This window comes from Lissotriton vulgaris, chromosome 11 (assembly GCF_964263255.1).
Source record: "Lissotriton vulgaris chromosome 11, aLisVul1.2, whole genome shotgun sequence".
Lineage (NCBI taxonomy): Eukaryota > Metazoa > Chordata > Amphibia > Caudata > Salamandridae > Lissotriton > Lissotriton vulgaris.
The window spans coordinates 178,461,513-178,475,813 of NC_141699.1; the positions used below are offsets into that span (position 1 = coordinate 178,461,513).

Genomic DNA, 14,301 nt, shown 5'->3' on the forward strand with positions numbered 1-14,301 from the left:
TTACAGTCTATGGAAACACCATATACAGCAGGTGATAGCCACACTAGTTCTACTGGGTTTCTCCATACATTGGGAAAAATCATCAGCAGAGCCAGAACTCATAAAGAAATAAATACATTATTAGGGATAGCATTCCCAAGTGAAAAGAGGAGATCAGCCTTATTGAAGGAGACTCGTCTATACCAGAAGGGGCACCATCTGACAGTGAAACAGTAGGAAAATTACTGGGAATGATGGCCTCATGCATTAATTTAATTATCAACATTCTATTAGACATGAGGCCATTTCAAGAATGGCTCCAGACACAATGGTAGCAGGCAACGGAGTTGGGAGGATCTAGTGGTTGTCACGCAGACAGTTCATCAGGAGATGGCATGGTGGAACAAAACAAACATAGCACAGGGCAGACTTTTCACCCAACCAACACAGACAGTGACCATTACAACAGATGGGTCCCTAATGGGATGGGGAGCACATATGAACAACCTCAAAGATGAGGGAATTGTGGACACAGCAGGATGCAGTGAAACAAATCAATATATTGGAGTTGAAAACAGTTTTCTTAGCTTAACCCCTTCTGTGCTGCACAGATTTTCCCCCGGTGCTGAACGTTCCATTGGGCCTATGGAACCATGACGGAACGGTTCCGTCATAAGCACAGGCCACAGGCTCATGACGGAACCGTTCCGTCATGAGCATGGGAGGGGTTAAAAGCCTTTCAGAACGAGCTCTAGGGGGAAAAAGGTGTTGATACAAACAGACAACACTACCACCATGTTTTACATAAACAAGCAAGTAGGAACTCAGTCTGTAGCACTCTCAACGCTAGCTGAAGAGATATAGAGATGGGCAATCCCAAGGTGAATAGACATTATAGCAATACACCAACCATGAAAGGACGATATAGAAGCTGACCGACTGAGCAGACAAACATCAGCATCCTACAAGTGGGAAATAAATCAAGCAGAACTCCAAAAGATCTTCAGGAAATGGGGCACACCACAAATAGACCTATTTGCATCACCCCATAATGCAAAATGCCAAAACTTTGCATCCAGGCGACCTTGCAATCAGACCCTAGGGAATGTGCTATGGATAGACTGGTCAGGGATATTTGCTTACGTTTCCCCCCAAAACCATTACTGAACAAGGTGATCAACAAATGCAAGATCAGCCAAATGACATGGATTCTCATTGCACCACAGTGGGCCAGACAAACTTGGTTCTCAGAAATAATGGAGATATTTCAAGAGACAATGCACATATTTCCCAAAAATAAAGATTTGCTAACAATGCAAAATGGAAAGGTACTTCACTCAGAACCAGAAAGCTTGAGCCTAGCAGCATGCCTCCTTAGGACTTAAAATGTGCACATCTCAAACTATCAGAAAGCACGATGGCTGTTCTAAGAGAAGCTAGGAAACCAACAACAAGGAAATGTTATACAGCGAAATGGAAGAGATCCACACAATGGTGCCTTAAAAAACATATTTCAAGGAAAATTACAAAGGAGAGAACAGTTCTAAAGTGCTTGACACATTTACTGATTTGTGGAATTCTGCAGCTGACAAACTGATGCTGCAGCAGGGAGAAGTTGTGCTGTTGGAGCGGGTAGGCGAGCTCCCCTGGCTCCTCCGTGGCCTCCCAAGTCTCCCCAGGTTTCAGGCTCAACTTGCGGCAAATCGTGACCGCAACTGTGACCGCGACCGTGACGGGGGACGCCCGCACAACTCGGACGCGGATACAGGCCTTGGGGGAAAGACCAGCGGCGGAGGGAAGTCTTACAAAAGAACGAGACTGGAGACAAGCACGGCGCTACGCAGGTATAGTGTGGGCGCACACCAGGCCTGCTGCAAAATCATACTGTGAGAGAAACAACCGGTTTGGACACTAAAGAGGGAGTCTATGTTATGGCAACATAGGTGAGCCAGTTGCGGTGACCCTTGGAAACTGCCGTGAGTTTTTTCGGACTGCACATTTGAAAGGCATGCTGCACTTTATTTACAGCAGTGACTGGCATGCTGTTTTTTTAAAAAGGGGTACTTTGCCTAATACCTGTTGTGCACTTTAATCCTGCTCCTAAGCACCACGGACTCCAACGTCCAGAGCGCGCTGCGGCAGGAGCCGCACGCGTCATAGAACTCGCACCAGGAGGCGCATAAAGTGGGGCTGATTGATTGCGATGCCGGAAACTGCCGTGAATCTTTCCGGTCTGCACATTTGAAAGGCACGCTGTACTTTATTTACAGCAGGGACTGGCACGCTGTTTTTAAAAAAGGGGAACTACCTGTTGTCACTGGCCCTAGCATGTTGCACTTTAATCCTGCTCCCAAGCACCACGGACTCCAATGCCAGAGCGCGCTGCGGCAGGAGCCATACACGTCATAGAACTCGTGCCAGGAGGCGCATAAAGTGAGCCTAACCGATCGCGATGGCCGTCTTATCCCGTCAGTTCCAGGAGGAGACTGGGCTGGGCCACAGTATTGACTTTTGCTATTACGCTTGGCGGAACATTAGCTTATTTCGTTACTGGGTTTGTTATATCTGATTCGGAATCACAAGTAACGGGCAATTAAGAAGGATATATAAGCATTGTAATACAACCCGGGCGCAGAAAGGATGAGCAAACGTAGATCGCTAGTAGGGCAGGGGGTAGTTGGGACTCTGGTCGCTTTCCTTTTGAGGGCGGAATTAGCTCTAATACATGAAATAGCTCTAACTGAGCTAAGATTGTCCCTTGAGCCTCCAATAGCTCTCTCGCGGTTACAAAGTGCCACCCCACCCACAATAAATAGCCCTACAGATTTAGATAAATCTCCTCAATCTGTTACGGGCCGTCCACCTCTCCTGGCTTAAGTGGAGGATGCCTCCACCGGCCTTACCGGGGGAGGCACCAGTAGTGGCTATATCAGAACCGCAATAAATAAATCAAATGTAGTCACGCGGGGCCAAGAGGTGAAGATCAGTCAGGGTAAAGGACCCGCCCCTCCACTAAAAAAGAGGAAGGTCCAGGGAAATAATAACAATAAGATGGTACCTCCCCGGAATAAAATGAATGAAAATTTATTTTTATATTTATGTGCTTTTATGCCTGTTTTAAAAAAGCAGCCGAATAAAGCTTTCCTTGACCTTGACACATTTACTAGAAAGTAATTTTTTTTATACATCATTGAAAGTGCACATAGCAGCAACTGCAGCGTATACTAGAGGTGAAACGGGGAAATGTTTCTTCACTTCTCATGAGGTCAAGAGGTTCCTAGAAGGAGCAAAAAGAATTGTACCTCCACAAATGGTGCCAGCACCCACATAGAACCTGATCATACTTCTAGCACAAATGATGAAAACACAATTTGAACCACTGCACAAAGCAACGCCACAGATGCTCACAATAAAAACTGCCTTTTTAGTGGCAATAACATCCTTACGTAGAGTTAGTGAATTACAGGCGCTAACACTACAGAAACCTTACTTTCAAATACATTATAACAGGATTGTCATGAGGACACCTCCTCAATTCATTCCAAAATTGGTATCAAGATTCCACATAAATCAGAGTTTACAAATACCAAGTTTCTTTCCAAACCCAAAGACCAAAGCAGAAAGAACTTGGCACACACTTGATGCAAGAAAGGCGGTCATGCACTACATTGAATTAACCAAGGAATACAGGAAAACAAAACAGTTATTTGTATCTTTTGCAAATAGTTTTTTGGGAAGATCAGTGACCAAAAACACCATTGCAAGGTGGATAGCACAAGCCATACAGTCATGCCACAAGGAAGCAGGACAGGGTTTGCAAGGTGCCCAGCGGGCACACTCAAGAAGTAAGAAAGGAGCAACTATCGCTTTTCTAGCTAATATTCTAATTCAAGACATCTGCATTGCTGAAACATGGTCTTCAGTGCACACATTCACAAAACATTACTGTGTGGACATTCAAATGAATAAAGAAGCACAAGTAGGACAAAAGGTCTTACAACATCTATTCACAAACCACAGCTCATCTTCTACCCAGCCACCACAAGACTAGCAAACCGCTTCAAAGTCTCTACACAGCATGTGAATCCAGAAAAGATTCACGCCGCAAAACGAATAGTTTCTTACCTGTCGGTGTAGTTCTTCAGCTTGAAGAATTTTCTGGATTCATTAGCGAACCCACCCTCCTCCGCCAGGAAAGATGAGAAGAGGGGAATAGAAAAAAATATAAAAATCCGAAGATGGCGACCAAAGGTGGGAGCTTCCTGAGGAAGCCCGTCAACGTCACAGAAGGACACCAAATGGGGGTATGTCGACGCCCACCCAAAAACAAAACAAGCATTTACATTGCAATGGTCTCAGCATTATTAAAGGTAGAGCTATTGGCATTGCTTATGACTTTTTTTCATTTTTTTTAAACATAAATAAATAGTATTGTCATTTACAATGGCAATAGCTGTGCAGGCCTCAGTTCTCTGGCAGCAGGGGGGGGTTGAGATGCACTGATAGAGGTATATATGTGTCATTTCTCGGGCAGAAGGGGAGTTGAGATGCACTGAGAGGTGTGCAGGCCTCAGTCTTAGTTCTCTGGCAGCAGGGGGTGAGATACACTGAGATGATAAGGCCACAGTCTCTGGCAGCAGAGGGTGAGATGCACTGTGAGAGGTGTGTCAGCCTCAGTTTCTGACAGTAGGGTGCTTGAGATACACTGACAGATGATAAGGCCTCAGTGCTGTAGCGGGGGAGATGAGATGCACTGAGAGAGGTTTAGACATCAGTGCTCTATCGGGGGGAGATGAGATGCACTGAGAGGAGTGTAGACCCCACGGAATGATGATGTTTATACCACTTCCCGCTCACGGAAACCACAGCTCCCACCCTTCCAGCAGGCCTCAGACACGCACCTACCCGGGGGGGGGGGGCACTCACCTTTGACTTGGCTCTCGCACTCAGCCAGCAGCCCTCGCTCCTTCCGCAGCTTCCCGTGTGAAGTCATCCTCAGCCCTTTAAACTCCCCCTTACTACGCAAATGAAAAGTTCATCTCGGCTCAGTGCCCCCAGCGGGCTCCTCTGGCGTTGGGGGCTCCTGCCCCCCGTAGGTAGGGTGCCGAGTACAAGGGCAGTCCCAAAGGGCAGATGTTTAAGGCAGAGTGCGGAGTCTGCTCCAGAGGAGGGCAGGCATAGCTCCCAGCAGCACCGACAGGCAGGGCGAGGGCACAAAGGGGTTAATCACTAGATGCAGCAAACACTGCCAGCTTTCAGCATGAATGGGGTCAGGCGCTGGGAGTCTGCGGGGGGGAGGAGGTATGCAGGGTGTGAGGGTGGGGTGAGACACAGGGAGGGATGAAGGAAGGGGGGGCAGGGATGATGCAGAGTGACACTGTGAGGGTGGTGAAATGAGGGTGGGGTGAGGCAGAGGGTGTAAGGGTGGGGTGAAGCAGGGGGCAAGGTGATGCAGGGGTGAGAGATACAATGGGAAGGAAGCGAGTCGATGGTAAGAGCGTGCAGGCGCGTGACAGGTGAGGGATACGACTGTGAGGGTGAGGTGAGTGAGGGGGCGACGCGAGGCTGGGAGGTGTGACAGGGTGGGTGACGGAGGAGTGGGAGATGTGAGGTCGGGGGGCTGCACACGGTGAGGATGTAAGGGTGGAGAAATGCAGGGAAGGAGTGTCGGTGGGCAGACGGTTCGTGGTGATGCAGGGTTAACACTGTGGGGGGAGGGGGGCTGAGAGGAAGAGGGCGTGAGGAGGATGGGTAGAGACACAGCAGAGAGTGAAAGCAGTAGTTTAATGCAGGGGGTGGGGCTGTGGGGGTGCGAGGGGTGGGACTGTGAGGGTGAGAGGTGACAGGGGTGGGACTGTGAGGTTGAGAGGTGACAGAGGGGTGGATGTGATAGAGGGGTGAGGGTGCAAGATGGCAGAGGGGTGGGACTGTGAGGGCGAGAGGTGACTGAGGGGTGGGACTGTGAGGGTGAGAGGGGTGGGACTGTGAGAGGTGACAGAGGGGTGGGACAGTGAGGGTGCGAGAGGTGGGACTGTGAGGGTGAGAGGTGAGAGGTGACAGAGGGGTAGGACTGTGAGGGTGCGTGGCGACGGAGGGGAGGAACTGTGAGGGTGTGCGGAGACAGAGGGGTGGAAGTGATGGAGGGATGAGGGTGCAAGATGACAGAGGGGAGGGAGCCAGTAGGTCTGCTTGAACATCTTAGGTTGTTTTTGGCTACCACAAGGCTGTAGGAGTCTCCTCTGCTGGCGGTACTATTAACAAGCGAGAAGCTGCGTGTTCTGACTTGGCATGGGCTGTTTGTGTAGGCGCAAACTTAACTCTGCACTCCGAGTATGTCAACGCCTTAAAACGTGCTTTACAAGTACTCGTTAGCCTGGCAAGGTTCCTCTCCAGTACTTGATGACTAAGCCGACGAAATGCACACAGACGTGTCCAAAAAGTTAAAACCGAGCATGTGACCTAAGTTGTCGGCTGATGTTTTATCTGTGTTTTTGTAAAGTCCGAGCATTCTCCCACCTGCTAATGCTTAATATCTTTGTAAACAAAGCGCAGCAAGAGTTTTTGCATCAAACTACAGGGTTTAATAAAAATACAAAGGCAGAGTTTCGCATGAACCAAGATCAAAGCTCAGTTGTTTCCAAGGCCCGAGCAGGGAAAGAAAATCCTATTGTTCCAGGGTGTGATGTCTGGCCTCGAGTAGGGCGAGTCAACATGAAGCCAGTCAGTGACCGCGGTGGCTTCGGGTGACCTCTCGGCATCACCTACGGAGGCTCAGCGGGCCGGATTTCCTGCCGGACAACTGTGAGAACAACGTGCACGTGCACCCGGCTGTGCATAATGTGCTTTCTGCAGATTCCCTTTGTAACGCCTTATGGGATCCCAGGACACCTCTGCATGACGGCTTGTTCAAACCCCACCACCTCAGATTTCCTTTCAGTACTTAAAGTTAATTTTGATGAACTCATTAAAGTTTATTGAATGCTACCAAATATTCTGTGCATCCTTTTCCAACCAGAATACTCCCATACGTTGCTGAAGTAATTGAGCACGTGCCGAAGGGCAAAAATGAGACACAGCAGCGGTTGCATCCACCAATTCATGGTGTGCCCATGAGGGCCCGAGAGGAAAGGAACCTACTCGGAGCTAAGACAACAAACGCGACACGACGAAAACAGAGCTGCGGTGGGCGTATTGTAGGCTGCAAGCACACAAAACACAGATGCTTCAAAGAACCTGATCCACGTCCTACTCCTTTGAAGGATTTGAAGGATTTTCTGTCTGCGGTGCCGATATTGCAGGCATTTCCAGCAGCCACATGGGGGAAGGCAAGAAAAACACGAGTGCAATCAGGGGGAATAAGGCAAGAGGACAGCGAGAGCGGCGACCTCATCAGCGGGAAGGGGCGGGAAAAAGACACGGACAGCGGGAGGGGGGCGGGACAAAGATACGGACAGCGGGGCAGAAGGCAAGAAAAAAAACGAGTGCAATCAGGGGGAAGAAGGCAAGAAAAAGAAGAGGATAGGAAGGGAGAAGAAGACAGGAAAGGAACGGCTCACCTTCACTGAGAAAAATAAATGGCGGCTGCAAGCTTCGGAACATTTTCGGATTTGGGGGCGTGTTCAGCGTTCTAAAAGGGACGTGGCTAAAAAGTGGAAAGAACAGCACGAACACGCCCCCGAATCCGAAAGAGACGGAGCTTCTTTCGAGTGACGCCTCTCTCCTCCAATGGCTGGCCTCCGTTTAGGAAGCCAGCCAATTGAGGAGAGACGAGGAGAGAGGCGGGTTAAACCGCCGTACTGAAAGACATTAATTCTCCGAATTCCGGCTTGCAAACCAGCCTTCAGTCCGAGACCTAAAAAGTTAAAGATATACTACAATTCCGGACCCAACCACTAGATGGGGGAATAATACACAGCCTGTGAATCCACAAAATTCTTCAAGCTGCAAAACTACACCGACAGGTAAGAAACTATTTGTTTTCCTTTCCTCCTACACTTCAGCATTTATATGAGGTCACTGCCACAATATCATGTTTAGTTCCAAAATTCTGTTGATGACTTTCAACTGCACATACACCTGGACAATCACAATGACTTAAAATAAAAGTATTATCACTCATCTGTAAGATCAAAGTCCCAGCATGAAGAATTCGCTCTGCCTGAATGACGCAAGACTGAATGCTAGAATTTTAACTCCTCCAGATGATAATGTAATGTTCATTTGGCCATTGGAGCTGGGAGCTGTTCTGGCCCTTGCTCATACAGTAAAAAAATGTGGTATATCTTCTGATGAGAAAACGTACTTTTGCCCTCCAACTCAGTGTTGTAGTGAAAAACACTGACATCTATATCATGCTGTCCTAAAGACTTAACCTGATATTTCATCAGTTTCACTGCATTTGTCTTGTTAGATTTTGGGGTTATTGAAACACGACTAATATTCCTTATGTTAGGGTGGTAAAGAAGGAGATTCTGAATCTAAAGCTGCCAAACTCTTCCTCAACATTGTTTTTCCAGTGTCTCTGAGAATAAAATTCATATTATTTTACTTTGTCTTCACCCTGGGGAGGGCCAAGGCCCAAAATACATACAGAATCCCCTAAACCATAGACTCAATCATAACTTCAGATTCAGTAAGTCTAAAGTGACTTTACAAGCCGGATTTAAGTGAAAGGTACACAGAGGGAGATCAATCCAAGTTCTTGGTGTTTAAATCTAGATCTCTCCATGCCCACATCTCAGAATTCTCTTTTACCTAGCAGTCTTCAAGAAAAGGGTCAAGACATGCCTCTTCAACGAGGCATTCACATTCTTTAGTGGAAACCTTTGGGGCTGCTCCAAGGATTAGAGTTCTTCCTACATCAAATTACAGTTTTCCAAGAATGTGTTGAATTTTTAGCTACCCATGAAAGAGTGGCAGTTGAGAGGCTGCCTCTACTCAGCTTTAAAACCATGTGAAATTACCTCACTCCTGAAAAGAAATTAACCTTGTACCAACAGGCCTTTCTGATTTCAGACCACTCTTCTCTAAATATCCCTTCATAGAATAAGTGATCAGCACTACAATATGGCCTTTTGTCAATGGCCAACGCTTTGAAAACCAGTTAAAACATAAAAGCATATTTGAAGAAATAAATGAAAAATGAACAGCATAAATGTAATGTTTCTTTAGCAGTTACTGTCTTATCAGAACAGTTACATATTTCAAAGAACATTTGTAAGTTATTAAAAATGTTGTCCCTTCATGTTTGGCAAGTGGTACCCGAAAAGCAGGGAATTCTGACAAACATGCCTGTGTGATGTGATTTTCATGCATGTCTGTTGTTGATGTTAACCAGGAACAAAAAACTAAACATTATTTTAAGATAATACAATTGAATCAGATAGTCACGAAGAATTGTATTGCTGTGCAATGGAAACGAGCTGTAACCGACCCAAGTGAGACAGTGGGACAAAGAATTCTTGAAATGGACAATCATGGCGTCAAGTTAGAATGGGATTTAGTAACAATCAAACTAGAATATATTGAGGGAAACTGGGAAAACACAGTGAGTAATTACAAGGGTACTGAATGAAACATAAAGAACACATGCGTGCAGTATGAATGCTTATATTGGCGGAGGTGCATATGGTAGAGACAATGTAAACAGCTATTATCTGGTTAATGTGCTATTGATTTGGTATCCCACATGCAGAGAGGAGGAAAATGTTTGTTGTTATTTCTTATTAACGTGATGCTTTCATTGCTCGAAAACTGATAAAAACAAATTTTAAAAAAATTCCCTTTGAAATATAAATTAGCTAAATCCCAAAAATGAGCTCCTCAATACAGCAATGATTAAAACGTGAGAAAATGCCTCATCAGGAAGACGGGAAAGCCATGCAAATGTGCGAAACCTCTAAATAAATACATGAGACCCCCTCAAAAGCTAAGGAGTAGCCCCAAGACCCATATAAACCTAAGCAAGGCTCTTTACTACCTGTCTGTATAAAGATAATGGTAGCTGTAAACATAGTTTAGTTTATTGCTAAAGAAAAACGAACTAGTCCTCTGAATCCCTTCCTATTATCTCACTGCATAGAGACTGTTCTAAGTATTGTTACTGCTTTCTAAGAATCCTATCAAGAACATTTAATGTAATGCAAAAGAGGCACTTTTCTTGTGACATATACTCTGATATACAATCTGGTCTACTAAGTACCCTAAAATTCAATGACAAAACGCATCGAAAAATGGCCTCTGTTTAACTGACTTCCTACATAGCCTCCTACAATTTGCTAATTTTCTTCAAATTAAGTTTCAGACCAACATGCAGAATTGATTCCACCACACTTCACTTGCATGATGATGTTCTTCATTTCCTAGGTAGCAGGATGCTTGCCATATACTTATGTATTTGACATAGTGTTTCACAATATCCTGCTCCCGGCCATATTCACTCAGAATGGAAGTAGTGTAATGATCTTGAACTGATTCGCTATTTTTCTTTTCAGGAAATTCACTGTTTAACTTTCTTTCAGGAGATGACAATTTATGAAAATAGAATGATCTGTTTTCCCAGCTTGTCTGCCTCGTGTGAAGTACCTCAGTGATCTCTTTTGCACCTAGCTCTGTTCACCTTATACATAGGACCACTGGGGTCAGAGTACCATCAATATGCATATAACACTGCAGACTACTGGAAGGTTTTCTTCACGGATAGCATCCATAAAGCTCGTCTTATACAATGCAAAACTGATGGCTTCATTCTAATTAAACCTTGACCTGATTAAAATGGAGTTCCTCTTCACCTAATTTTAGTCCGAATAGAAAAGCTGGTCTGCAATAGCGATTATTCCTACTTGAGCCAAGTGACTATGCTTAACGCTGAGTATTCAGCTATTTCTTCACTCCTTATAGCCAGATTCTCGAAAGCTATAATCGGTTTCCTCTACAGGGGAGAGTGAAGCAATCTGAAGAAAACAATGCTATGTTATATTACTATTATTCAAGCTGCACCGGCTCTTTAAAATCTTCTCCCTAATCTTCATAGCCATGCACTTCGCTCATCCACCCTATTTGAATAACAAACACCTCATTGCAGGTGGCTGCAGATCTACATGCAGCAAGTCTTTATAATCCCTTGATGTACGTGATACAAAGCTCTGAAACAAACATTTTCCTGCTTTGCCTACAAAATGTTTCACCATCTCCTCGATAAATTCTGCTTAATTTCCAGTTTGCTCCCTTGTTGTAAAACACTAAAAAATGATCTTTTCTCAGCCTTCCTAATTTACCTTTTTACCTGCAGACCTGTCTTTTACATCACATCTATCCAATACTCTATTCATGTTATCTTCCAATATTCACTCTTATGATCCTACTATTGCAACTGATTTAACATTAATTTTGGTAACAGTGTTATTTAACTGGCTCTGGTGCCTTACTGGCTAGGGCTGCACTAAAAAAAGATGTTCAAAAGTAAACCCGAAAGAAAGAAAGATTCATGTTGTATCTCTAATATTCTTGCCTTGATGGATCTTCCATCATCCTGATGTCAGATTATTTTCTGTTTCCCAAATTTGTAAATTGACTAAAATACAATACAAGCATGGGTTTTCATGTACTGATTCTTGTATGTTATCTTTAGATAAAGTGTTTTCATATGTTCTTTTCTCATTAATATATTTTATTTTGTGTGTGTGCACACGCATAGATATACCAGAAAAAGTTTGCTATTATATAGCATTTGCTGATACAGTTTTGCTGGTCAGAGCACTGAAGGTTTTGTATTTTCCAGCACTAGTTACTACTACTTAATTTATTGTGATTTTATTTGAGTGGTTTGTAAGTTAACAGTGCTTCCACAGAAATGTTTCTGTTCCCAAATGAGAACTGTGGAGAATAAGACTGGCTTTATTTGTACATAATGGTGTTCTGTTTTTGTTTCTCTCCAGAGCAAATGTGTCAAGTATTGGCCTGAAGAATTCGCTCTAAAGGAATATGGAGTTATGCGAGTCAGGAATGTCAAGGAGACACCAGCTCATGACTACATATTACGAGAGCTCAAACTCTCCAAGGTTGGACAAGTAAGTACATCTGCGTTACCCATTTCACTTGGACCTCACAGAATCTCTTTTGGGTCTCTCCAGCTGCTCGTTCCCCTAACATCATTCATATCTGAGAGCTGCTCGAGCACTGTTGAGTGAGGCAGGCTGGAGAAACCTTTAACGATGGACTGATCACAAATCCTTACCTGATTGACATCCTATCTGGCATCCAGCAAACCCTTGTTTGGAGACAACAGTGGAGCCCAAGGCAGAACCTGCGCCAGCGTGCACTCTTGAGCCACTTGTTGCACCACTGGCACCCTTGCACAAAATTTTGGAGGCAGTAATGGATACCAGCAGCGAAATACCTGAGCCGCACCATCTCTGACCACAGCCGCTCCTCTTTTCCTTGAGTAGGGACTGGCACCCATAAGCCACTTGGCAGCCCTAACTCGATTATAACAATTTTTTTACACAGAGGGTCCGAGGGATTAATATTTAAAGACCAGGCAGTATTCTATCCCCACTCTAGAACTTGGAAAAACACAAAGAAACTCCCGGTCTAAGAAAAGTGAGACCAGGATTAACAGGAAGGCCAATGTGTCTGGGTCATTCAAAAAACATAATGAAAGGAATCCCATCAGCCCACCATGCTGGCTAATCTTATCATCTGGGATTATCTCTTGATTTCAACACTAATACAACCAAAAGAGCTAGAAGTAGGACTAAGCTTGGTTCAAACCCCAGTGATTGGTAGAGCCAAAACTTTGTTACTTCCGAAAGTGGTGCTGATGGTTTGCAGTGCAAAAAGTGAAAGTGAAAAACGTGCGAAGATTAAAATTGACTACTAGGACACAAAATATTTAGCCAGATACTGTCACAGTATATCTGCAAGATTATAACTGCTTGATTGACTTAGCCAACAGAAGGAATCTCTGCAAAGTCCTGTGATTTTTTTACTTTATGAAGGGTCCCAACAGTCATGTAATAGAAGAGTTTAGGGAAACTCGTTGGAGTGCTGTTTTCCTCGCGGATAACAGTTCTCATCCATGTAAGTAGAGACTCACACTTATTTCTGGTAGATGACAAAGCCTTTTTATAGTAAGTCTTTGGTAGTATAGAGGAGTAGAAAATTGACATTAGACAATTGCAATTGCTCTGTGATCTTAAGACAGGACACCATTGTTCGTATGGGAGATTTCTTATGTTTTTAGACAATTGTGTTGGGGGTTTGTGTGAGAGAAAGAGAGAGGTCATCTCACCAAGTATGAGAGGCTGTATATTTTTATTATGTGATCAAATGAGAATATTTCTTCTTTGTCTTCTCTCATGATTGCCAGATTACTTTGTCATTTTTTCTCAACTCGTGGTGAATTGTCTTCATAGTAGACCATACTTCTGGTAGATGGCAAAGCCTTTTTATAGTAAGTCTTTGGTAGTATAGAGGAGTAGAAAATGGACATTAGACGATTGCAATTGCTCTGTGATGTTAATACAGGACACCATTGTTCGTATGGGAGATTTCTTATGTTTTTAGGCAATAGGGTTGGGGGTGTGTGTGTGTTGCTTGTGTTGTTTGTGTGTGAGAGAGAGAGAGGTCATCTCTCCAAGTATGAGAGGCTGTATATTTTTATTATGTGATCAAATGAGAATATTTCTTCTTTGTAATTATCAATAAGGACTAGCTGGAGGAAGAATTAAGAAATTTAGGAAGACTCGGGTAGGTACGTCAACATGCAGGGAAAAACATAGTTTTCCTCATAAAGCCCTCACCCACCGACCTAGTCGGGGGCATGCTTCATCATCGGGCCCACCACAGTGGCACCGAATGTGCCCCTGGTGTGCTTCAACGCCAGGAGACTGCGGAGCTGGTATGTTGCTGAGTATGCAGTGAGAAGGGTGAGAAAGTGAAAGGTTTAAAAGATATACAGACGGTCCCAGCACCCGAGGGTTACTTACTTTTAATAAACTGGGCCTCTGTTAGCGAATAAAAAGGCAGTTAGACGTGATATTGGAGTATGAGTTATGACCTCCAACGTCTAGTGTGGTCTACATGTTTCAGCCAGTGCCTTTGTTTAGGCTGGCTTTCCTCAGGACCAAATTATATGTGTGAAAAGGTGCAAGTTAGATAATAAACTTAAACTTAAGTGGTTGTGTAGTTCCATGACTATGTGTGGCACACGCTAAGGCGCTATAACTGTTAGAGGGGGATTCCCTCAAGCTTGACTACAGATAACACATAGGACAAAGACAAGACGTACATGGTAGAGTCATGTTAATATGCTATATTGTT

General features: G+C 44.5%; 1 protein-coding gene across 2 annotated transcripts in view; it reads left to right on the top strand.

The window, feature by feature from the left end:
* PTPN11 (protein tyrosine phosphatase non-receptor type 11) overlaps positions 1–14,301 on the top strand; it is a 582,335-nt gene that overhangs the window by 420,397 nt on the left and 147,637 nt on the right. For both annotated transcript variants that reach the window (XM_086943082.1, XM_086943081.1), the window contains exon 10: positions 11,916–12,047. In XM_086943082.1, the coding sequence (XP_086799208.1) occupies positions 11,916–12,047 (132 nt within the window). The remainder of the gene's footprint in view (positions 1–11,915; positions 12,048–14,301) is intronic.